The sequence below is a fragment of the Engystomops pustulosus genome, unplaced genomic scaffold (genome assembly GCF_040894005.1).
Source record: "Engystomops pustulosus unplaced genomic scaffold, aEngPut4.maternal MAT_SCAFFOLD_251, whole genome shotgun sequence".
Lineage (NCBI taxonomy): Eukaryota > Metazoa > Chordata > Amphibia > Anura > Leptodactylidae > Engystomops > Engystomops pustulosus.
Window position 1 is genome coordinate 4,725 of NW_027285130.1, and position 25,616 is coordinate 30,340.

At 58.3% G+C, this 25,616-nt stretch overlaps 1 protein-coding gene across 1 annotated transcript; it reads left to right on the forward strand.

Annotated features, from left to right (window-relative positions):
• The first annotated feature begins 1,005 nt into the window (after positions 1-1,005).
• CMAS (cytidine monophosphate N-acetylneuraminic acid synthetase) lies at positions 1,006-24,135 on the forward strand. Its single transcript, XM_072132173.1, is given in 9 exon segments — positions 1,006-1,145; positions 1,147-1,250; positions 16,210-16,352; positions 17,426-17,581; positions 17,665-17,795; positions 19,969-20,056; positions 20,958-21,133; positions 23,208-23,361; positions 23,596-24,135. Coding segments are annotated over 9 exon segments (1,194 nt in total). The 5' UTR covers positions 1,006-1,079; the 3' UTR covers positions 23,772-24,135.
• Positions 24,136-25,616: the final 1,481 nt, after the last annotated feature.

Consider the following 25,616-nt stretch of genomic DNA (forward strand, 5'->3'; position numbering starts at 1 on the left):
AGTATCACACAGGATTGGATACAGCAGTCAGTATCACACAGGATTGGATACAGCAATCAGTATCACACAGGATTGGATACAGCAGTCAGTATCACACAGGATTGGATACAGCAGTCAGTATCACACAGGATTGGATACAGCAATCAGTATCACACAGGATTGGATACAGCAGTCAGTATCACACAGGATTGGATACAGCAGTCAGTGTAGCACAGGATTGGATACAGCAGTCAGTATCACACAGGATTGGATACAGCAGTCAGTATCACACAGGATTGGATACAGCAATCAGTATCACACAGGATTGGATACAGCAGTCAGTATCACACAGGATTGGATACAGCAGTCAGTATCACACAGGATTGGATACAGCAATCAGTATCACACAGGATTGGATACAGCAGTCAGTATCACACAGAATTGGATACAGCAGTCAGTATCACACAGGATTGGATACAGCAATCAGTATCACACAGGATTGGATACAGCAGTCAGTATCACACAGGATTGGATACAGCAGTCAGTGTAGCACAGGATTGGATACAGCAGTCAGTATCACACAGGATTGGATACAGCAGTCAGTATCACACAGGATTGGATACAGCAGTCAGTGTAGCACAGGATTGGATACAGCAATCAGTATCACACAGGATTGGATACAGCAATCAGTATCACACAGGATTGGATACAGCAGTCAGTATCACACAGGATTGGATACAGCAGTCAGTGTAGCACAGGATTGGATACAGCAGTCAGTATCACACAGGATTGGATACAGCAGTCAGTATCACACAGGATTGGATACAGCAGTCGGTATCGCACAGGATTGGATACAGCAATCAGTATCACACAGGATTGGATACAGCAGTCAGTATCACACAGGATTGGATACAGCAGTCAGTGTAGCACAGGATTGGATACAGCAGTCAGTATCACACAGGATTGGATACAGCAGTCAGTATCACACACATGAAGCAGAGTATTCGGTCATGTGACCTTGTGACGTTGTGACGTGGCGTTGGTGGGCCTGGCGGCCATGTGACGTGGCGTTGGTGGGCGTGGCGGGACACGTGGTACAGATGGCGGCCCGGGGCTCCGGTGATGTCGGGAGGAGCGGGCACCTGGCGGCGCTGGTCCTGGCCCGGGGGCGGGAGTAAGGGGATCCCCCTGAAGAACATCCGGAGACTGGCGGGGAGACCCCTTATAGCCTGGGTGCTGCGCGCCGCCATAGACAGTGGCGCCTTCTCCAGGTGACCCCCGGGACTGCACCACAGAGACCCCCCCAATATATCACACACAGACCCCCTCAATATATCACACAGAGACCCCCCTCAATATATCACACAGAGACCCCCCTCAATATATCACACAGAGACCCCCCTCAATATATCACACAGAGACCCCCCCCGATATATCACACAGAGACCCCCAATATATCACACAGAGACCCCCAATATATCACACAGAGACCCCCTCAATATATCACACAGAGACCCCCCCCCCCCGATATATCACACAGAGACCCCCAATATATCACACAGAGACCCCCAATATATCACACAGAGACCCCCCATATATCACACAGAGACCCCCCCCGATATATCACACAGAGACCCCCCCGATATATCACACAGAGACCCCCCGATATATCACACAGAGACCCCCCCCGATATATCACACAGAGACCCCCCCGATATATCACACAGAGACCCCCAATATATCACACAGAGACCCCCAATATATCACACAGAGACCCCCCCGATATATCACACAGAGACCCCCCGATATATCACACAGAGACCCCCCCGATATATCACACAGAGACCCCCCCCGATATATCACACAGAGACCCCCCCCGATATATCACACAGAGACCCCCCCGATATATCACACAGAGACCCCCCCGATATATCACACAGAGACCCCCCCGATATATCACACAGAGACCCCCCCCGATATATCACACAGAGACCCCCCCGATATATCACACAGAGACCCCCCCGATATATCACACAGAGACCCCCCCGATATATCACACAGAGACCCCCCCCGATATATCACACAGAGACCCCCCCGATATATCACACAGAGACCCCCCCCGATATATCACACAGAGACCCCCCCCCGATATATCACACAGAGACCCCCCCCGATATATCACACAGAGACCCCCCCCGATATATCACACAGAGACCCCCCCGATATATCACACAGAGACCCCCCCCGATATATCACACAGAGACCCCCCCGATATATCACACAGAGACCCCCCCGATATATCACACAGAGACCCCCCCCGATATATCACACAGAGACCCCCCCCGATATATCACACAGAGACCCCCCCCGATATATCACACAGAGACCCCCCGATATATCACACAGAGACCCCCCCGATATATCACACAGAGACCCCCCCCGATATATCACACAGAGACCCCCCCCGATATATCACACAGAGACCCCCCCCGATATATCACACAGAGACCCCCCCGATATATCACACAGAGACCCCCCCCCGATATATCACACAGAGACCCCCCCCGATATATCACACAGAGACCCCCCCGATATATCACACAGAGACCCCCCCCGATATATCACACAGAGACCCCCCCGATATATCACACAGAGACCCCCCCGATATATCACACAGAGACCCCCCCCGATATATCACACAGAGACCCCCCCCGATATATCACACAGAGACCCCCCCGATATATCACACAGAGACCCCCCCCGATATATCACACAGAGACCCCCCCCGATATATCACACAGAGACCCCCCCGATATATCACACAGAGACCCCCCCCGATATATCACACAGAGACCCCCCCCGATATATCACACAGAGACCCCCCCCGATATATCACACAGAGACCCCCGATATATCACACAGAGACCCCCCCCCGATATATCACACAGAGACCCCCCCGATATATCACACAGAGACCCCCCGATATATCACACACAGACCCCCCCGATATATCACACAGAGACCCCCCTCAATATATCACACAGAGACCCCCCTCAATATATCACACAGAGACCCCCCCCGATATATCACACAGAGACCCCCCCGATATATCACACAGAGACCCCCCCCGATATATCACACAGAGACCCCCCCCGATATATCACCCCGATATACTCACAGAACCCCCTCCCCACCGATATATCACTACAGAGACCACCGCCCCGATATATTCACACAGAGACTTATCACACAGAGCCGTATCACACACCACGGATATTCCCCGATATATCACTCAAAACCCCTCCCGATATATCACACAGAGACCCCCCTCGATATATCACACAGAGACCCCCCCCCCGATATATCACACAGAGACCCCCCCGTATATCACACAGAGACCCCCCCCGATATATCACACAGAGACCCCCCCGATATATCACACAGAGACCCCCCCCGATATATCACACACAGAGACACCCCCATAATCACACAGAGACCCCCCCCGATATATCACACAGAGACCCCCCCGATATATCACACAGAGACCCCCCCCCGATATATCACACAGAGACCCCCCCCGATATTTCACACAGAGACCCCCCCGATATATCACACAGAGACCCCTCCCCGATATATCACACAGAGACCCCCCCCGATATATCACACAGAGACCCCCCCCCGATATATCACACAGAGACCCCCCCGATATATCAACAGAGACCCCCCCCATATATCACACAGAGACCCCCCCCGATATATCACACAGAGACCCCCCCCGGATATATCACACAGAGACCCCCCCCGATATATCACACAGAGACCCCCCCCGATATATCACACAGAGACCCCCCGATATATCACACAGAGACCCCCCGATATATCACACAGCAGAACCCCCCCCGATATATCACACAGAGACCCCCCCCGATATATCACACAGAGACCCCCCCCCGATATATCACACAGAGACCCCCCCCGATATATCACACAGAGACCCCCCCCGATATATCACACAGAGACCCCCCCGATATATCACACAGAGACCCCCCGATATATCACACAGAGACCCCCCACGATATATCACACAGAGACCCCCCCGATATATCACACAGAGACCCCCCCCGATATATCACACAGAGACCCCCCCGATATATCACACAGAGACCCCCCCGATATATCACACAGAGACCCACCCCCCGATATATCACACAGAGACCCCCCCCGATATATCACACAGAGAACCCCCCCGATATATCACACAGAGACCCCCCCCGATATATCACACAGAGACCCCCCCCGATATATCACACAGAGACCCCCCCCGATATATCACACAGAGACCCCCCCCGATATATCACACAGAGGACCCCCCCGATATATCACACAGAGACCCCCCCCGATATATCACACAGAGACCCCCCCCGATATATCACACAGAGACCCCCCCGATATATCACACAGAGACCCCCCCCGATATATCACACAGAGACCCCCCCCGATATATCACACAGAGACCCCCCCCCGATATATCACACAGAGACCCCCCGCCCCCCCCGATATATCACACAGAGACCCCCCCCGATATCTCACACAGAGACCCCCCCCGATATATCACACAGAGACCCCCCCCCGATATATCACACAGAGACCCCCCGATATATCACACAGAGAGACCCCCCCCGATATATCACACAGAGACCCCCCCCGATATATCACACAGAGACCCCCCCGATATATCACACAGAGACCCCCCACGATATATCACACAGAGACCCCCCCCGATATATCACACAGAGACCCCCCCCGATATATGCACACAGAGACCCCCCCCGATATATCACACAGAGACCCCCCCCGATATATCACACAGAGGACCCCCCCGATATATCACACAGAGACCCCCCCCGATATATCCCAAAGAGACCCCCCCGATATATCACACAGAGACCCCCCCCGATATATCACACAGAGACCCCCCCGTTATATCACACAGAGACCCCCCCCGATATATCACACAGGAGACCCCCCCCGATATATCACACAGAGACCCCCCCCGATATATCACACAGAGACCCCCCCGAGTATATCACACAGAGACCCCCCCCGATATATCACACAGAGACCCCCCGATATATCACACAGAGACCCCCCCGATATATCACACAGAGACCCCCCCCGATATATCACACAGAGACCCCCCCGATATATCACACAGAGACCCCCCCCGATATATCACACAGAGACCCCCCCGATATATCACACAGAGACCCCCCCCGATATATCACACAGAGACCCCCCCCCGATATATCACACAGAGACCCCCCCCGATATATCACACAGAGACCCCCCCCGATATATCACACAGAGACCCCCCCCGATATATCACACAGAGACCCCCCCCGATATATCACACAGAGACCCCCCCCGATATATCACACAGAGACCCCCCCCGATATATCACACAGAGACCCCCCCCGATATATCACACAGAGACCCCCCCCCGATATATCACACAGAGACCCCCCCCGATATATCACACAGAGACCCCCCCGATATATCACACAGAGACCCCCCCCGATATATCACACAGAGACCCCCCCCGATATATCACACAGAGACCCCCCCCGATATATCACACAGAGACCCCCCCCGATATATCACACAGAGACCCCCCCCCGATATATCACACAGAGACCCCCCCCGATATATCACACAGAGACCCCCCCCGATATATCACACAGAGACCCCCCCGATATATCACACAGAGACCCCCCCCGATATATCACACAGAGACCCCCCCCGATATATCACACAGAGACCCCCCCCGATATATCACACAGAGACCCCCCCCGATATATCACACAGAGACCCCCCCCGATATATCACACAGAGACCCCCCCCGATATATCACACAGAGACCCCCCCCGATATATCACACAGAGACCCCCCCCGATATATCACACAGAGACCCCCCCCGATATATCACACAGAGACCCCCCCCGATATATCACACAGAGACCCCCCCCCGATATATCACACAGAGACCCCCCCCGATATATCACACAGAGACCCCCCCGATATATCACACAGAGACCCCCCCGATATATCACACAGAGACCCCCCCCGATATATCACACAGAGACCCCCCCCCGATATATCACACAGAGACCCCCCCCGATATATCACACAGAGACCCCCCCCGATATATCACACAGAGACCCCCCCCGATATATCACACAGAGACCCCCCCCGATATATCACACAGAGACCCCCCCGATATATCACACAGAGACCCCCCCCGATATATCACACAGAGACCCCCCCGATATATCACACAGAGACCCCCCCCGATATATCACACAGAGACCCCCCCCGATATATCACACAGAGACCCCCCCGATATATCACACAGAGACCCCCCCCGATATATCACACAGAGACCCCCCCCGATATATCACACAGAGACCCCCCCGATATATCACACAGAGACCCCCCCCGATATATCACACAGAGACCCCCCCGATATATCACACAGAGACCCCCCCCGATATATCACACAGAGACCCCCCCCGATATATCACACAGAGACCCCCCCCGATATATCACACAGAGACCCCCCCCGATATATCACACAGAGACCCCCCCCGATATATCACACAGAGACCCCCCCCGATATATCACACAGAGACCCCCCCCGATATATCACACAGAGACCCCCCCGATATATCACACAGAGACCCCCCCCGATATATCACACAGAGACCCCCCCCGATATATCACACAGAGACCCCCCCCGATATATCACACAGAGACCCCCCCCGATATATCACACAGAGACCCCCCCCGATATATCACACAGAGACCCCCCCCCGATATATCACACAGAGACCCCCCCCGATATATCACACAGAGACCCCCCCTGATATATCACACAGAGACCCCCCCCGATATATCACACAGAGACCCCCCCCGATATATCACACAGAGACCCCCCCCGATATATCACACAGAGACCCCCCCCGATATATCACACAGAGACCCCCCCGATATATCACACAGAGACCCCCCCCGATATATCACACAGAGACCCCCCCCGATATATCACACAGAGACCCCCCCCGATATATCACACAGAGACCCCCCCCCGATATATCACACAGAGACCCCCCGATATATCACACAGAGACCCCCCCCGATATATCACACAGAGACCCCCCCCGATATATCACGAGACAAGACCCCCCGATATATCACACAGAGACCCCCCCCGATATATCACACAGAGACCCCCCCCGATATATCACACAGAGACCCCCCCCGATATATCACACAGAGACCCCCCCGATATATCACACAGAGACCCCCCCCGATATATCACACAGAGACCCCCCCCGATATATCACACAGAGACCCCCCCCGATATATCACACAGAGACCCCCCCCCGATATATCACACAGAGACCCCCCCCGATATATCACACAGAGACCCCCCCCGATATATCACACAGAGACCCCCCCGATATATCACACAGAGACCCCCCCCGATATATCACACAGAGACCCCCCCCGATATATCACACAGAGACCCCCCCCGATATATCACACAGAGACCCCCCCCGATATATCACACAGAGACCCCCCCCGATATATCACACAGAGACCCCCCCCGATATATCACACAGAGACCCCCCCCGATATATCACACAGAGACCCCCCCCGATATATCACACAGAGACCCCCCCCGATATATCACACAGAGACCCCCCCGATATATCACACAGAGACCCCCCCCGATATATCACACAGAGACCCCCCCCGATATATCACACAGAGACCCCCCCGATATATCACACAGAGACCCCCCCCGATATATCACACAGAGACCCCCCCCGATATATCACACAGAGACCCCCCCCCGATATATCACACAGAGACCCCCCCCGATATATCACACAGAGACCCCCCCGATATATCACACAGAGACCCCCCCCGATATATCACACAGAGACCCCCCCGATATATCACACAGAGACCCCCCCCGATATATCACACAGAGACCCCCCCCGATATATCACACAGAGACCCCCCCGATATATCACACAGAGACCCCCCCCGATATATCACACAGAGACCCCCCCCGATATATCACACAGAGACCCCCCCCCGATATATCACACAGAGACCCCCCCCGATATATCACACAGAGACCCCCCCCGATATATCACACAGAGACCCCCCCCGATATATCACACAGAGACCCCCCCCGATATATCACACAGAGACCCCCCCCGATATATCACACAGAGACCCCCCCGATATATCACACAGAGACCCCCCCCGATATATCACACAGAGACCCCCCCCGATATATCACACAGAGACCCCCCCCGATATATCACACAGAGACCCCCCCCGATATATCACACAGAGACCCCCCCGATATATCACACAGAGACCCCCCCCGATATATCACACAGAGACCCCCCCCGATATATCACACAGAGACCCCCCCCGATATATCACACAGAGACCCCCCCCGATATATCACACAGAGACCCCCCCCGATATATCACACAGAGACCCCCCCGATATATCACACAGAGACCCCCCCCGATATATCACACAGAGACCCCCCCCGATATATCACACAGAGACCCCCCCCGATATATCACACAGAGACCCCCCCCGATATATCACACAGAGACCCCCCCCGATATATCACACAGAGACCCCCCCCGATATATCACACAGAGACCCCCCCGATATATCACACAGAGACCCCCCCCGATATATCACACAGAGACCCCCCCCGATATATCACACAGAGACCCCCCCCGATATATCACACAGAGACCCCCCCCGATATATCACACAGAGACCCCCCCCGATATATCACACAGAGACCCCCCCCGATATATCACACAGAGACCCCCCCCGATATATCACACAGAGACCCCCCCCGATATATCACACAGAGACCCCCCCCGATATATCACACAGAGACCCCCCCCGATATATCACACAGAGACCCCCCCGATATATCACACAGAGACCCCCCCGATATATCACACAGAGACCCCCCCCGATATATCACACAGAGACCCCCCCCGATATATCACACAGAGACCCCCCCCGATATATCACACAGAGACCCCCCCCGATATATCACACAGAGACCCCCCCCGATATATCACACAGAGACCCCCCCCGATATATCACACAGAGACCCCCCCCGATATATCACACAGAGACCCCCCCCGATATATCACACAGAGACCCCCCCCGATATATCACACAGAGACCCCCCCCGATATATCACACAGAGACCCCCCCCGATATATCACACAGAGACCCCCCCCGATATATCACACAGAGACCCCCCCCGATATATCACACAGAGACCCCCCCCGATATATCACACAGAGACCCCCCCCGATATATCACACAGAGACCCCCCCCGATATATCACACAGAGACCCCCCCCGATATATCACACAGAGACCCCCCCCGATATATCACACAGAGACCCACCCCGATATATCACACAGAGACCCCCCCCGATATATCACACAGAGACCCCCCCCGATATATCACACAGAGACCCCCCCCGATATATCACACAGAGACCCCCCCCGATATATCACACAGAGACCCCCCCCGATATATCACACAGAGACCCCCCCCGATATATCACACAGAGACCCCCCCCGATATATCACACAGAGACCCCCCCGATATATCACACAGAGACCCCCCCCGATATATCACACAGAGACCCCCCCCGATATATCACACAGAGACCCCCCCCGATATATCACACAGAGACCCCCCCCCGATATATCACACAGAGACCCCCCCCGATATATCACACAGAGACCCCCCCCGATATATCACACAGAGACCCCCCCCGATATATCACACAGAGACCCCCCCCGATATATCACACAGAGACCCCCCCCGATATATCACACAGAGACCCCCCCCGATATATCACACAGAGACCCCCCCCGATATATCACACAGAGACCCCCCCCGATATATCACACAGAGACCCCCCCCGATATATCACACAGAGACCCCCCCCCGATATATCACACAGAGACCCCCCCCGATATATCACACAGAGACCCCCCCCGATATATCACACAGAGACCCCCCCCGATATATCACACAGAGACCCCCCCCCGATATATCACACAGAGACCCCCCCCGATATATCACACAGAGACCCCCCCGATATATCACACAGAGACCCCCCCCGATATATCACACAGAGACCCCCCCCCCGATATATCACACAGAGACCCCCCCCGATATATCACACAGAGACCCCCCCCCGATATATCACACAGAGACCCCCCCCCCGATATATCACACAGAGACCCCCCCCCGATATATCACACAGAGACCCCCCCCGATATATCACACAGAGACCCCCCCCCGATATATCACACAGAGACCCCCCCCCGATATATCACACAGAGACCCCCCCCCGATATATCACACAGAGACCCCCCCCGATATATCACACAGAGACCCCCCCCCGATATATCACACAGAGACCCCCCCCGATATATCACACAGAGACCCCCCCCCGATATATCACACAGAGACCCCCCCCCGATATATCACACAGAGACCCCCCCCCGATATATCACACAGAGACCCCCCCCCGATATATCACACAGAGACCCCCCCCCGATATATCACACAGAGACCCCCCCCCGATATATCACACAGAGACCCCCCCCGATATATCACACAGAGACCCCCCCCCGATATATCACACAGAGACCCCCCCCCGATATATCACACAGAGACCCCCCCCGATATATCACACAGAGACCCCCCCCCGATATATCACACAGAGACCCCCCCCCGATATATCACACAGAGACCCCCCCCCGATATATCACACAGAGACCCCCCCCCGATATATCACACAGAGACCCCCCCCCGATATATCACACAGAGACCCCCCCCCGATATATCACACAGAGACCCCCCCCGATATATCACACAGAGACCCCCCCCCGATATATCACACAGAGACCCCCCCCCGATATATCACACAGAGACCCCCCCCCGATATATCACACAGAGACCCCCCCCGATATATCACACAGAGACCCCCCCCCGATATATCACACAGAGACCCCCCCCCGATATATCACACAGAGACCCCCCCCCGATATATCACACAGAGACCCCCCCCCGATATATCACACAGAGACCCCCCCCCGATATATCACACAGAGACCCCCCCCCGATATATCACACAGAGACCCCCCCCCGATATATCACACAGAGACCCCCCCCCGATATATCACACAGAGACCCCCCCCGATATATCACACAGAGACCCCCCCCCGATATATCACACAGAGACCCCCCCCGATATATCACACAGAGACCCCCCCCCGATATATCACACAGAGACCCCCCCCCGATATATCACACAGAGACCCCCCCCCGATATATCACACAGAGACCCCCCCCCGATATATCACACAGAGACCCCCCCCGATATATCACACAGAGACCCCCCCCCGATATATCACACAGAGACCCCCCCCCGATATATCACACAGAGACCCCCCCCGATATATTCACACAGAGACCCCCCCCCCGATATATCACACAGAGACCCCCCCCCGATATATCACACAGAGACCCCCCCCCGATATATCACACAGAGACCCCCCCCCGATATATCACACAGAGACCCCCCCCCGATATATCACACAGAGACCCCCCCCCGATATATCACACAGAGACCCCCCCCCGATATATCACACAGAGACCCCCCCCCGATATATCACACAGAGACCCCCCCCCGATATATCACACAGAGACCCCCCCCCGATATATCACACAGAGACCCCCCCCGATATATCACACAGAGACCCCCCCCCGATATATCACACAGAGACCCCCCCCCGATATATCACACAGAGACCCCCCCCCGATATATCACACAGAGACCCCCCCCGATATATCACACAGAGACCCCCCCCCGATATATCACACAGAGACCCCCCCCCGATATATCACACAGAGACCCCCCCCGATATATCACACAGAGACCCCCCCCCGATATATCACACAGAGACCCCCCCCCGATATATCACACAGAGACCCCCCCCCGATATATCACACAGAGACCCCCCCCCGATATATCACACAGAGACCCCCCCCCGATATATCACACAGAGACCCCCCCCCGATATATCACACAGAGACCCCCCCCCGATATATCACACAGAGACCCCCCCCCGATATATCACACAGAGACCCCCCCCCGATATATCACACAGAGACCCCCCCCCGATATATCACACAGAGACCCCCCCCCGATATATCACACAGAGACCCCCCCCCGATATATCACACAGAGACCCCCCCCCGATATATCACACAGAGACCCCCCCCCGATATATCACACAGAGACCCCCCCCCGATATATCACACAGAGACCCCCCCCCGATATATCACACAGAGACCCCCCCCCGATATATCACACAGAGACCCCCCCCCGATATATCACACAGAGACCCCCCCCCGATATATCACACAGAGACCCCCCCCCGATATATCACACAGAGACCCCCCCCCGATATATCACACAGAGACCCCCCCCCGATATATCACACAGAGACCCCCCCCCGATATATCACACAGAGACCCCCCCCCCGATATATCACACAGAGACCCCCCCCCGATATATCACACAGAGACCCCCCCCGATATATCACACAGAGACCCCCCCCCGATATATCACACAGAGACCCCCCCCCCGATATATCACACAGAGACCCCCCCCCGATATATCACACAGAGACCCCCCCCCGATATATCACACAGAGACCCCCCCCCGATATATCACACAGAGACCCCCCCCCGATATATCACACAGAGACCCCCCCCCGATATATCACACAGAGACCCCCCCCCGATATATCACACAGAGACCCCCCCCCGATATATCACACAGAGACCCCCCCCCGATATATCACACAGAGACCCCCCCCCGATATATCACACAGAGACCCCCCCCCGATATATCACACAGAGACCCCCCCCCGATATATCACACAGAGACCCCCCCCCGATATATCACACAGAGACCCCCCCCCGATATATCACACAGAGACCCCCCCCCGATATATCACACAGAGACCCCCCCCCGATATATCACACAGAGACCCCCCCCCGATATATCACACAGAGACCCCCCCCCGATATATCACACAGAGACCCCCCCCCGATATATCACACAGAGACCCCCCCCCGATATATCACACAGAGACCCCCCCCGATATATCACACAGAGACCCCCCCCCGATATATCACACAGAGACCCCCCCCCGATATATCACACAGAGACCCCCCCCCGATATATCACACAGAGACCCCCCCCCGATATATCACACAGAGACCCCCCCCCGATATATCACACAGAGACCCCCCCCCGATATATCACACAGAGACCCCCCCCCGATATATCACACAGAGACCCCCCCCCGATATATCACACAGAGACCCCCCCCCGATATATCACACAGAGACCCCCCCCCGATATATCACACAGAGACCCCCCCCCGATATATCACACAGAGACCCCCCCCCGATATATCACACAGAGACCCCCCCCCGATATATCACACAGAGACCCCCCCCCGATATATCACACAGAGACCCCCCCCCGATATATCACACAGAGACCCCCCCCCGATATATCACACAGAGACCCCCCCCGATATATCACACAGAGACCCCCCCCCGATATATCACACAGAGACCCCCCCCCGATATATCACACAGAGACCCCCCCCCGATATATCACACAGAGACCCCCCCCCGATATATCACACAGAGACCCCCCCCGATATATCACACAGAGACCCCCCCCCGATATATCACACAGAGACCCCCCCCCGATATATCACACAGAGACCCCCCCCCGATATATCACACAGAGACCCCCCCCCGATATATCACACAGAGACCCCCCCCCGATATATCACACAGAGACCCCCCCCCGATATATCACACAGAGACCCCCCCCCGATATATCACACAGAGACCCCCCCCCGATATATCACACAGAGACCCCCCCCCGATATATCACACAGAGACCCCCCCCCGATATATCACACAGAGACCCCCCCCCGATATATCACACAGAGACCCCCCCCCGATATATCACACAGAGACCCCCCCCCGATATATCACACAGAGACCCCCCCCGATATATCACACAGAGACCCCCCCCCCGATATATCACACAGAGACCCCCCCCCGATATATCACACAGAGACCCCCCCCCGATATATCACACAGAGACCCCCCCCGATATATCACACAGAGACCCCCCCCGATATATCACACAGAGACCCCCCCCCGATATATCACACAGAGACCCCCCCCCGATATATCACACAGAGACCCCCCCCCGATATATCACACAGAGACCCCCCCCCGATATATCACACAGAGACCCCCCCCCGATATATCACACAGAGACCCCCCCGATATATCACACAGAGACCCCCCCGATATATCACACAGAGACCCCCCCCCGATATATCACACAGAGACCCCCCCCCGATATATCACACAGAGACCCCCCCCCGATATATCACACAGAGACCCCCCCCCGATATATCACACAGAGACCCCCCCCCGATATATCACACAGAGACCCCCCCCCGATATATCACACAGAGACCCCCCCCCGATATATCACACAGAGACCCCCCCCCGATATATCACACAGAGACCCCCCCCCGATATATCACACAGAGACCCCCCCCCGATATATCACACAGAGACCCCCCCCCGATATATCACACAGAGACCCCCCCCCGATATATCACACAGAGACCCCCCCCCCGATATATCACACAGAGACCCCCCCCGATATATCACACAGAGACCCCCCCCCCGATATATCACACAGAGACCCCCCCCCGATATATCACACAGAGACCCCCCCCCGATATATCACACAGAGACCCCCCCCCGATATATCACACAGAGACCCCCCCCCCGATATATCACACAGAGACCCCCCCCCCGATATATCACACAGAGACCCCCCCCCGATATATCACACAGAGACCCCCCCCCGATATATCACACAGAGACCCCCCCCCGATATATCACACAGAGACCCCCCCCCCGATATATCACACAGAGACCCCCCCCCGATATATCACACAGAGACCCCCCCCGATATATCACACAGAGACCCCCCCCCGATATATCACACAGAGACCCCCCCCCGATATATCACACAGAGACCCCCCCCCGATATATCACACAGAGACCCCCCCTATATATCCCCCCCCCGATATATCACACAGAGACCCCCCCCCGTATATATCACACAGAGACCCCCCCCCGATATATCACACAGAGACCCCCCCCGATATATATCACACAGAGACCCCCCCCGATATATATCACACAGAGACCCCCCCCCGATATATATCACACAGAGACCCCCCCCCGATATATATCACACAGAGACCCCCCCCGATATATATCACACAGAGACCCCCCCCGATATATATCACACAGAGACCCCCCCCCGATATATATCACACAGAGACCCCCCCCGATATATATCACACAGAGACCCCCCCCCGATATATATCACATTATACAGACCCCCCCCGAATATATCACATTATACACACCCCCCCCCCCGATATATCACATTATACACACCCCCCCCCGATATATCACATTATACACACCCCCCCCCCCGATATATCACATTATACACACCCCCCCCCCGATATATCACATTATACACACCCCCCCCCGATATATCACATTTATACACACCCCCCCCCGATATATCACATTATACACACACCCCCCCCCGATATATCACATTATACACACCCCCCCCCCCCCCCGATATATCACATTATACACACCCCCCCCCCCGATATATCACATTATACACACCCCCCCGATATATCACATTATACACACCCCCCCCCGATATATCACATTATACACCCCCCCCCCCGATATATCACATTATACACACCCCCCCCCCCGATATATCACATTATACACACCCCCCCCCGATATATCACATTATACACACCCCCCCCCCCGATATATCACATTATATTACCCCCCCCCCATATTACATCACACAGACCCCCCCCCCCCCTCTCGCTGTGACTCCTCCTCCTGTCTCTTCCTCAGTGTTTGGGTTTCCACGGATAACGATGAGATAGAGAAGGTGGCGCAGGAGTGCGGGGCGCAGGTGCACCGGAGGAGCGCGGAGGTCTCCAGAGACTCGTCCTCCTCCCTGGAGACCATCCAGGAGTTCCTGCAGCATCACCCAGGTCTGTCACATCGGCGCTCGGCTTATCAGCCTGTGCCCCCTGCACCTTGTATCGGCGCTCGGCTTATCAGCCTGTGCCCCCTGCACCTTGTATCGGCGCTCGGCTTATCAGCCTGTGCCCCCTGCACCTTGTATCGGCGCTCGGCTTATCAGCCTGTGCCCCTGCACCTTGTAGCATCCTCTACGGTCAGCATCAGCGCTCGGCTTATAATCCTGTGCCCCCTGCAACTTGTATCGGCGCTCGGCTTATATTCCTGTGCCCCTGCACCTTGTAGCATCCTCTACGGTCAGCATCGGCGCTCGGCTTATAATCCTATGCCCCCTGCACCTTGTATCGGCGCTCGGCTTATCACCCTGTGCCCCCTGCACTTTGTATCGGCGCTCGGCTTATCACCCTGTGCCCCCTGCACCTTGTATCCCCGCTCGGCTCATCACCCTGTGCCCCCTGCAGCTTGTATCGGCGCTCGGCTTATCCCCCTGTGCCCCCTGCACCTAGTATCGGCGCTCGGCTTATCACCCTGTGCCCCCTGCACCTTTTTATCGGCGCTCACCTTATCCTCCTGTGCCCCCTGCACTTTGTATCGACGCTCGGCTTATCACCCTGTGCCCCCTGCACCTAGTATCGGCGCTCGGCTTATCCCCCTGTGCCCCCTGCAGCTTGTATCGGCGCTCGGCTTATCCCCCTGTGCCCCCTGCACCTAGTATCGGCGCTCGGCTTATCACCCTGTGCCCCCTGCACCTTTTTATCGGCGCTCACCTTATCCTCCTGTGCCCCCTGCACTTTGTATCGGCGCTCGGCTTATCCCCCTGTGCCCCCTGCACTTTGTATCGGCGCTCGGCTTATCCCCCTGTGCCCCCGGCACCTTGTATCGGCGCTCGGCTTATCACCCTGTGCCCCCGGCACCTTGTATCGGCGCTCGGCTTATCACCCTGTGCCCCCGGCACCTTGTATCGGCGCTAGGCTTATCACCCTGTGCCCCCTGCACCTTGTTATAGCGCCCTCTAGTGTGGGCTGTGTGTGATTACGGATCTGTGTGTCGCCATGTGGTGCCCTGACGCTCTTCTCCTCCCTAGAGGTGGACATTGTGGGGAACATCCAGGCCACGTCCCCGTGTCTCCACCCCAGGGACCTCATCCAGGTGGTGGACATGATCCGCTCTCAGGGCTACGACTCGGTTTTCTCCGTGGTGCGACATCACCTCTTCCGGTGGCGGGAGATGAAGGCGCCAGGTGAGGGGGTGGAGTTATGTTGCAGAGGGGCGGTCCTGGGTGAGTGGGAGGTGACGTTGTAGGTGACCCCTGATGTCCCCCAGGTGAGGATACGGTGCCGGAGAACCTGGACCCCGCTCATCGACCGCGCCGCCAGGACTGGAGGGGGGAGCTGTACGAGAACGGATCCTTCTACTTCGCCACCCGAGAGCTGATTGTGCGCGGCCTCCTGCAGGTAGGTGCCTCCCCTGTCCCCGGGCCTCCTGCAGGTAGGTGCCTCCCCTGTCCGCGGCCCTCCTGCAGGTAGGTGCCTCCCCTGTCCGCGGCCCTCCTGCAGGTAGGTGCCTCCCCTGTCCGCGGCCCTCCTGCAGGTAGGTGCCTCCCCTGTCCGCGTCCCTCCTGCAGGTAGGTGCCTCCCCTGTCCGCGGCCCTCCTGCAGGTAGGTGCCTCCCCTGTCCGCGGCCCTCCTGCAGGTAGGTGCCTCCCCTGTCCGCGGCCCTCCTGCAGGTAGGTGCCTCCCCTGTCCGCGGCCCTCCTGCAGGTAGGTGCCTCCCCTGTCCGCGGCCCTCCTGCAGGTAGGTGCCTCCCCTGTCCGCGGCCCTCCTGCAGGTAGGTGCCTCCCCTGTCCGCGGCCCTCCTGCAGGTAGGTGCCTCCCCTGTCCGCGGCCTCCTGCAGGTAGGTGCCTCCCCTGTCCCCGGCCCTCCTGCAGGTAGGTGCCTCCCCTGTCCGCGGCCTCCTGCAGGTAGGTGCCTCCCCTGTCCCCGGCCCTCCTGCAGGTAGGTGCCTCCCCTGTCCGCGGCCCTCCTGCAGGTAGGTGCCTCCCCTGTCCGCGGCCCTCCTGCAGGTAGGTGCCTCCCCTGTCCGCGGCCCTCCTGCAGGTAGGTGCCTCCCCTGTCCGCGGCCCTCCTGCAGGTAGGTGCCTCCCCTGTCCGCGGCCCTCCTGCAGGTAGGTGCCTCCCCTGTCCGCGGCCCTCCTGCAGGTAGGTGCCTCCCCTGTCCGCGGCCCTCCTGCAGGTAGGTGCCTCCCCTGTCCGCGGCCCTCCTGCAGGTAGGTGCCTCCCCTGTCCGCGGCCCTCCTGCAGGTAGGTGCCTCCCCTGTCCGCGGCCCTCCTGCAGGTAGGTGCCTCCCCTGTCCGCGGCCCTCCTGCAGGTAGGTGCCTCCCCTGTCCGCGGCCTCCTGCAGGTAGGTGCCTCCCCTGTCCGCGGCCCTCCTGCAGGTAGGTGCCTCCCCTGTCCCCGGCCCTCCTGCAGGTAGGTGCCTCCCCTGTCCCCGGCCCTCCTGCAGGTAGGTGCCTCCCCTGTCCCCGGCCCTCCTGCAGGTAGGTGCCTCCCCTGTCCCCGGCCCTCCTGCAGGTAGGTGCCTCCCCTGTCCCCGGCCCTCCTGCAGGTAGGTGCCTCCCCTGACCCCGGGCCTCCTGCAGGTAGGTGCCTCCCATGTGCGCGGCCTCCTGCAGGTAGGTGCCTCCCCTGTCCCCGGGCCTCCTGCAGGTAGGTGCCTCCCATGTGCGCGGCCTCCTGCAGGTAGGTGCCTCCCCTGTCCCCGGGCCTCCTGCAGGTAGGTGCCTCCCATGTGCGCGGCCTCCTGCAGGTAGGTGCCTCCCCTGTCCCCGGCCCTCCTGCAGGTAGGTGCCTCCCCTGTCCCCGGGCCTCCTGCAGGTAGGTGCCTCCCCTGTCCCCGGGCCTCCTGCAGGTAGGTGCCTCCCCTGTCCCCGGGCCTCCTGCAGGTAGGTGCCTCCCCTGTCCCCGGGCCTCCTGCAGGTAGGTGCCTCCCCTGTCCCCGGGCCTCCTGCAGGTAGGTGCCTCCCCTGTCCCCGGGCCTCCTGCAGGTAGGTGCCTCCCCTGTCCCCGGGCCTCCTGCAGGTAGGTGCCTCCCCTGTCCCCGGCCCTCCTGCAGGTAGGTGCCTCCCCTGTCCCCGGGCCTCCTGCAGGTAGGTGCCTCCCCTGTCCCCGGCCCTCCTGCAGGTAGGTGCCTCCCCTGTCCCCGGCCCTCCTGCAGGTAGGTGCCTCCCCTGTCCGCGGCCCTCCTGCAGGTAGGTGCCTCCCCTGTCCGCGGGCCTCCTGCAGGTAGGTGCCTCCCCTGTCCGCGGCCCTCCTGCAGGTAGGTGCCTCCCCTGTCCGCGGCCCTCCTGCAGGTAGGTGCCTCCCCTGTCCGCGGCCCTCCTGCAGGTAGGTGCCTCCCCTGTCCGCGGCCCTCCTGCAGGTAGGTGCCTCCCCTGTCCGCGGCCCTCCTGCAGGTAGGTGCCTCCCCTGTCCGCGGCCCTCCTGCAGGTAGGTGCCTCCCCTGTCCGCGGCCCTCCTGCAGGTAGGTGCCTCCCCTGTCCGCGGCCCTCCTGCAGGTAGGTGCCTCCCCTGTCCCCGCCCTCTGATGGTGCCCCCTGCCGGACCCCAGGAGTCTCGTCTCTTACAGGGCGGGAAGATGGCGTACTACGAGATGAAGCCGGAGCACAGCATAGACATCGACATCGATCTGGACTGGCCCATCGCAGAACAAAAGGGTTAAAAGGTCAGCAGAGACCACGCCCCCCCCCCTGACATGATGGGAGAGGAGACCACGCCCACCACCCCCCCTGACATGATGGGAGAGGAGACCACGCCCCCCCCCTGACATGATGGGAGAGGAGACCACGCCCCCCCCCCCCCTGACATGATGGGAGAGGAGACCACGCCCCCCCCCCCCCCCTGACATGATGGGAGAGGAGACCACGCCCACCACCCCCCCTGACATGATGGGAGAGGAGACCACGCCCCCCCCCTGACATGATGGGAGAGGAGACCACGCCCCCCCCCCTGACATGATGGGAGAGGAGACCACGCCCCCCCCCCCCCCTGACATGATGGGAGAGGAGACCACGCCCCCCCCCCCCCTGACATGATGGGAGAGGAGACCACGCCCCCCCCCCCTGACCTGATGGGAGAGGAGACCACGCCCCCCCCCCCCCTGACATGATGGGAGAGGAGACCACGCCCCCCCCTGACATGATGGGAGAGGAGACCACGCCCCCCCCCCCTGACATGATGGGAGAGGAGACCACGCCCCCCCCCCCTGACATGATGGGAGAGGAGACCACGCCCCCCCCCCCCCCCCCCCTGACATGATGGGAGAGGAGACCACGCGCCCCCCCCCCCCCTGACATGATGGGAGAGGAGACCACGCCCCCCCTGACATGATGGGAGAGGAGACCACGCCCCCCCCCCTGACATGATGGGAGAGGAGACCACGCCCCCCCCCTGACATGATGGGAGAGGAGACCACGCCCCCCCCCTGACATGATGGAGAGGAGACCACGCCCCCCCCCCCCCCTGACATGATGGGAGAGGAGACCACGCCCCCCCCCCCCCTGACATGATGATAGATCGGGGCCCCCTGGTGATGAGATGACCCCTCTGGCTTCCTGCTCCCCAGGTTCGGGTATTTCGGTAGAGGGGCGCCCACCGTGGTGAAGCTGCTGGTGTGTAACATCGATGGCTGCCTCACCGACGGCCGCGTCTACGTCAACCGGGACCACGAGCTCCTGTCCTACAGCCTGCGGGACCTGGACGGGATCCGGAGGCTGCTGGAGCGTGGGGTCAAGGTCAGTGCCGGGCCTAGGGGGAGGGGTCATCTCCTAGTGCTGGAGCGCGGGTCAAGGTCAGTGCGGGGCCTAGGGGGAGGGGTCAGCTCCTAGTGCTGGAGCGCGGGGTCAAGGTCAGTGCCGGGCCTAGGGGGAGGGGTCAGCTCCTAGTGCTGGAGCGTGGGGTCAAGGTCAGTGCCGGGCCTAGGGGGAGGGGTCATCTCCTAGTGCTGGAGCGCGGGGTCAAGGTCAGTGCGGGGCCTAGGGGGAGGGGTCATCTCCTAGTGCTGGAGCGCGGGGTCAAGGTCAGTGCGGGGCCTAGGGGGAGGGGTCAGCTCCTAGTGCTGGAGCGCGGGGTCAAGGTCAGTGCCGGGCCTAGGGGGAGGGGTCATCTCCTAGTGCTGGAGCGCGGGGTCAAGGTCAGTGCGGGGCCTAGGGGAAGGGGTCAGCTCCTAGTGCCGGAGTGCGGGGTCAAGGTCAGTGCCGGGCCTAGGGGGAGGGGTCAGCTCCTAGTGCTGGAGCGCGGGGTCAAGGTCAGTGCCGGCTTAGGGGGAGGGGCCATCTCCAAGTGCTGGAGCGTGGGGTCAAGGTCAGTGCCGGCCTAGGGGGAGGGGTCAGCTCCTAGTGCTGGAGTGCGGGGTCAAGGTCAGTGCGGGGCCTAGGGGGAGGGGTCAGCTCCTAGTGCTGGAGCGCGGGGTCAAGGTCAGTGCCGGGCCCTAGGGTCAGGGGTCCTAGTGCTGGAGTGCGGGGTCACGGGTTAGGGGTCAGCTCTTAGGTTGTCCTCACTGTCTCTTTGTGTCTCTTTGTCCTCGCTGTCTCTCTGACTGTCTCGCCGCCCTCCTCTTTGCCGTCTCTCTGACTGTCTCGCCGCCCTCCTCTTTGCCGTCTCTCTGACTGTCTCGCCGCCCTCCTCTTTGCCGTCTCTCTGACTGTCTCTCTCTCTCCTCTTTGCTGTCTCTCTGACTGTCTCGCCGCCCTCCTCTTTGCTGTCTCTCTGACTGTCTCGCCGCCCTCCTCTTTGCTGTCTCTCTGACCGTCTCTCTCTCCTCTTTGCCGTCTCTCTGACTGTCTCGCCGCCCTCCTCTTTGCCGTCTCTCTGACTGTCTCGCCGCCCTCCTCTTTGCCGTCTCTCTGACTGTCTCGCCGCCCTCCTCTTTGCCGTCTCTCTGACTGTCTCGCCGCCCTCCTCTTTGCCGTCTCTCTGACTGTCTCGCCGCCCTCCTCTTTGCCGTCTCTCTGACTGTCTCGCCGCCCTCCTCTTTGCCGTCTCTCTGACTGTCTCGCCGCCCTCCTCTTTGCCGTCTCTCTGACTGTCTCGCCGCCCTCCTCTTTGCCGTCTCTCTGACTGTCTCGCCGCCCTCCTCTTTGCCGTCTCTCTGACTGTCTCGCCGCCCTCCTCTTTGCCGTCTCTCTGACTGTCTCGCCGCCCTCCTCTTTGCCGTCTCTCTGACTGTCTCGCCGCCCTCCTCTTTGCTGTCTCTCTGACCGTCTCTCTCTCCTCTTTGCCGTCTCTCTGACTGTCTCGCCGCCCTCCTCTTTGCTGTCTCTCTGACCGTCTCTCTCTCCTCTTTGCCGTCTCTCTGACTGTCTCGCCGCCCTCCTCTTTGCTGTCTCTCTGCCCTCCTCTTTGCCGTCTCTCTGACTGTCTCGCCGCCCTCCTCTTTGCCGTCTCTCTGGCTGTCTCTCTCTCCTCTTTGCCGTCTCTCTGACTGTCTCGCCGCCCTCCTCTTTGCCGTCTCTCTGACTGTCTCGCCGCCCTCCTCTTTGCTGTCTCTCTGACTGTCTCGCCGCCCTCCTCTTTGCTGTCTCTCTGACCGTCTCTCTCTCCTCTTTGCCGTCTCTCTGGCTGTCTCTCTCTCCTCTTTGCCGTCTCTCTGACTGTCTCGCCGCCCTCCTCTTTGCCGTCTCTCTGACTGTCTCGCCGCCCTCCTCTTTGCCGTCTCTCTGACTGTCTCGCCGCCCTCCTCTTTGCCGTCTCTCTGACTGTCTCGCCGCCCTCCTCTTTGCCGTCTCTCTGACTGTCTCGCCGCCCTCCTCTTTGCCGTCTCTCTGACTGTCTCGCCGCCGTCTCTCTGACTGTCTCTCTGTGTCTCAGGTTGTGCTGATCTCGGAGAGGGCCATCGGGGCGGCGCTGATCTCCACCCTGAATCTTCCGTGTGAGGTGGAGGCGAATGTCACCAACAAGAGGGAGGCGCTGCAGCGGCGGATGAGCGTCCTGGGGCTGTCCTGGAGCCAGACCGCATACATGGGTCAGTGTCACATCATGGGGGGGGGGGGTGGAAGTGACCCCGACCCTTCTCTGGGCCCCCTGACCCCTTTTCTCTCCTCTCTGGGCCCCCCTGACCCCTTTCTCTTCTCTGGGCCCCCCTGACCCCTTTCTCTCTCCTCTCTGGGCCCCCCTGACCCCTTTTCTCTCCTCTGGGCCCCCCTGACCCCTCTCTCTCTCCTCTGGGCCCCCCTGACCCCTCTCTCTGCCCCCGCAGGATGTGGTGACTCTGACGTGGAGTGCCTGAAGCTGGCGGGAACGTGTGGGGTCCCTGCGGACGCATCCACCGCCGCCAAGATGACGGACAGCTTCCCCTGCAGCCTGGCCGGGGGCTACGGCGCCATCCAGGAATTCGCTGAACACGTTATATCCCTGATGGAGAGCGGGAGGTAACCGGGCCCCCCCCCCCCCCCTCCGGGCCCCCATGAGATGTTTACATTCCCTTACGGCGTCTCCTGCGCTGCAGAATTTTTCTTTTTAGGTTCTTTGTCTTTTAAGCGGAGGCCGCGCGGCGATTGGCGTCCGGCGGTTTTTATCAGGAAGGAGGCGGGAAGTTTTATGTGATGTTTTACCCTATAGGATGATGGGATGATGGGATGATGGGGGTTGTGGCTGGTAATTTGTCGCCCTGTCACTTTTATGTTTACAGATTTGGGGTAAATCGGGTTATTTATACGATTTCTTGAGATTTTTATTTATCTGTTTCTGTCGGCCGAGACCTGATGTCGCCGAAATAAAAGTCACATGATCATGATGATGTCACGTGTGGGCGGGGCTTATGTCCATATAGGGTGGAACTCATTCCTCTATTGGTGTGTGATGTCACTGTGATGTCATATGTGGCCTCACTGGAGGGAGGAGCATTGGGGTGATGGCGCCCCCAGGTTATTCAGCGCCCCCCGATATAGATGAGGGGTCGGAGGCAGATTACAGCAGAAAGAGTTTATTCACAGTGGATATATATATATATATACAGAGAGGCCTAGGGTAGGGGGCAGAGTACAGGAGCCAGGAGGAGCCCCCCCCAGGTGCGATGCTCTTCAGGAGTGTGACCCCATCACACCGCCATCATGGAAGATCTCATCCCTGGAGCGTCCTCTATGGCATTGTCTTGTACTGACGCGTTTCAAGCTTTATTCTCCAAAGCGGCAGAAGAGCAGACACGTGCTGCAACGCCCCAAGCAGACATAACGCTCTCACCAACGCGTTTCAGAGCTACAAGTGTCCTGACCGGGGGCTGATTGTGTAAGGTAAGTGTCCTGCAGCTTGTACTGACGCGTTTCGGTGCACTGTATTGGTTGTGTTGGGGTAAGGTAAGTGTCTATCGTGTATGTATCCCTGTGTCCAGCAGGTTGCACTGACGCGTTTCGTGTACTCTATTGATTATGTTATTGTACGTATTCCGGTGTGGGGTCCCTGCAGGTTGCACTGACGCGTTTCGGTGCACTGTATTGGTTGTGTTGGTGTAAGGTAAGTGTCTAGCGTGTGTGTATCCCTGTGTCCTGCAGGTCGCACTGACGCGTTTCGGTGCACTGTATTGGTTGTGTTGGTGTAAGGTAAGTGTCTAGCGTGTATGTATCCCTGTGTCCTGCAGGTCGCACTGACGCGTTTCGGTGCACTGTATTGGTTGTGTTGGTGTAAGGTAAGTGTCTAGCGTGTATGTATCCCTGTGTGGGCTCTTGCAGGTTGTACTGACGCGTTTCGGTGCACTGTATTGGTTGTGTTGGTGTAAGGTAAGTGTCTAGCGTGTATGTATCCCTGTGTCCTGCAGGTCGCATTGACGCGTTTCGGTGCACTGTATTGGTTGTGTTGGTGTAAGGTAAGTGTCTAGCGTGTATGTATCCCTGTGTCCTGCAGGTCGCATTGACGCGTTTCGGTGCACTGTATTGGTTGTGTTGGTGTAAGGTAAGTGTCTAGCGTGTGTGTATCCCTGTGTCCTGCAGGTGGCACTGACGCGTTTCGGTGCACTGTATTGGTTGTGTTGGTGTAAGGTAAGTGTCTATAGTGTATGTATCCCAGTGTCCTGCAGGTCGCACTGACGCGTTTCGGTGCACTGTATTGCTTGTGTTGGTGTAAGGTAAGTGTCTAGCGTGTGTGTATCCCTGTGTCCTGCAGGTCGCACTGACGCGTTTCGGTGCACTGTATTGCTTGTGTTGGTGTAAGGTAAGTGTCTAGCGTGTGTGTATCCCTGTGTGGGCTCTTGCAGGTCGCACTGACGCGTTTCGGTGCACTGTATTG